Genomic DNA, 2,056 nt, shown 5'->3' with positions numbered 1-2,056 from the left:
GTAAGTGCTTAGAATTTTCTCTTGTTGTGATGTCATCTTCAAATCAATTTTTTTTGGGTAAATTATAGCCCTCTTGATAACCATTTTCCAGCTTCTGATTTATTTTTCCTTTTTTTAAACTAAAGAAATATTACAATATGTTGGAGCCACATTCAAAATTTTCAAAATCTTTTATATGTTAGGTACTCGTTACCCATTGCGGTCCGATATATTTAATTTAGGTACCCTAGAATAGGTAAGAACCCACTTATATCACACTTTCTTGAGTGTGTGAAAATAAACTTGTACCTGTTAAAGACAGGCTATAAACTATTATTACCGTTATCCTTAATTGTAAATAAAATTTAGGATTCCTGTGCTTCCAAAATTTTATAATAGAAACCTAAGCCATAACATCACTCTTCTTTCTTCCTGTCTGTAACCCCAGGTGTGTATCTGCATCGATCGCTACATGGCCGTGGTCCACCCAGTGATTTTCTCCAGATACCGAGGCAACATGGCCCGAACCGCCATTTCTGTCGTGGTCTGGATTCTGATCATTCCCTACAGCCTGACAGACGCAATCCTTGGAGTCATGAGCGTGACGGACGTCTTCAGCGGGGTCATCCTCTTTGCATTTGCGGTTATGGTCTTCTGCAACATCTCTGTCATCTGGGTTCTCCGTCACTCCGTGGCAGGAAAGGAGGTGATGCATCCAGTGAAGAAGAAAGCCTTGAAGATGGTGCTGAAAAACCTGGCCATCATCGTGGTCAACTATCTGACTCCTGTGGCCACCATGCCCTTCGTGTCAGTTTACACGTATATCGAGTACCATTGTTTCATCAGCATCATCGTGTTCTCCATCATGGATCTGAGCTGCATCATCGAGCCCCTCCTCTACATCACAAAGCTGGAGAAACTGAACGTTATGTGCTGCAGGGAGGGCGCTACAGAAAGCCTGCCTGATGCCAAGGTTTGATCAAAACACCATCGGTGCTATTGTAAATTTAACATACACACCCAACTTTGGTATTCAAAGCAATATTCTATTTATTTTTTACATAGAAACTGTGGGTTTTCGATTTAGAGCTCGGACAACAAACTGTCCACAGACGCATTTATTTGCTGCAACGTGACATAAAAACAGTTGGAGTTGCTAAAGTTAACTTAGAGGACTAACTGCCTCCATGTTTTAGCTAATGGCTTACCCAGTTAGTATATTTGAAATGTTTCTTCTTGATTTGTTCCATTTCAATATGTTTTAAATAACATTTTAATAGGACTGTAGAAGTAGTTCAAATTAGTCACATAAAATGGAAGTTATAAATAATTCATACTTATCTTTCACATTTTTTCAGGCACCTGTTTTCAAATTAGAAGACAATCGCTGATTTGAAAAAAGGGCTGAATGTGTTTTTAGGAAGTGATTAAATAAATTTGTGCTTTTAAATATTTTCAGGTTAAGTCTGTGTCGAATTTTACGAATATAAAGTTAACTTTTCCACGTGTTGTGAAAGAAACCAAACTTTGCACCACTAAATGAGGCATTATAAGCAAAGCAGCACAATAAGCTAAATAAATAAACGCCTCAAACTAGGTTTATAATTAACAGTGAAGGTTATGGTACACTTGTGTCTAAATTTGCTCCAAATGAAGGCTTTATATTTCACGCATGCTCAGGTTTACTTTTTTTTTGCATTTCTTATTTTTAAAAGTCTGTGTATCATTAAAGTAGATATTGTGTTCACCTGATACAAACACTCAAAGACTTAATTTTAATTCATGGATTTAAAGCAATATATGGAAAAATCTCCTTCAGTAAACACGTTTTCCATGCGCTTTCTTGTGTTTTGATTTGGTCGATATTTAAACACTTTTCTACGAATATTAAAAAAAAACACAAAAATCTGAAACACAATTGTTGTAGATGTTTTTTTTCTAACAGGCAGTGTGTACCTTAATATTAACTTGTTTTTTTATGTACGTTCAGTAAAATTTAAAATGGTATAAAAGAATAAAATGCACAAAATTAAAACTGTTAAAAATCCAAAGTCTGTTCTTCAAAATTATTTTTCTC

The 2,056-nt window shown here is 35.7% G+C and overlaps 1 protein-coding gene across 1 annotated transcript in view; it reads left to right on the top strand.

The window, feature by feature from the left end:
* LOC119423151 (G-protein coupled receptor 4-like) overlaps positions 1-958 on the top strand; it is a 1,114-nt gene extending 156 nt beyond the window's left edge. Inside the window, exon 2 of the mRNA XM_037690564.1 lies at positions 428-958. Coding sequence (XP_037546492.1) covers positions 428-958 — 531 coding nt within the window. The remainder of the gene's footprint in view (positions 1-427) is intronic.
* The last annotated feature ends 1,098 nt before the right edge of the window (positions 959-2,056 follow it).

Source organism: Nematolebias whitei, chromosome 16 (genome assembly GCF_014905685.2).
Source record: "Nematolebias whitei isolate Nwh7 chromosome 16, NemWhi1, whole genome shotgun sequence".
Classification (NCBI taxonomy): Eukaryota; Metazoa; Chordata; class Actinopteri; order Cyprinodontiformes; family Rivulidae; genus Nematolebias; species Nematolebias whitei.
This window is presented reverse-complemented; position numbering and strand designations above follow the sequence as displayed.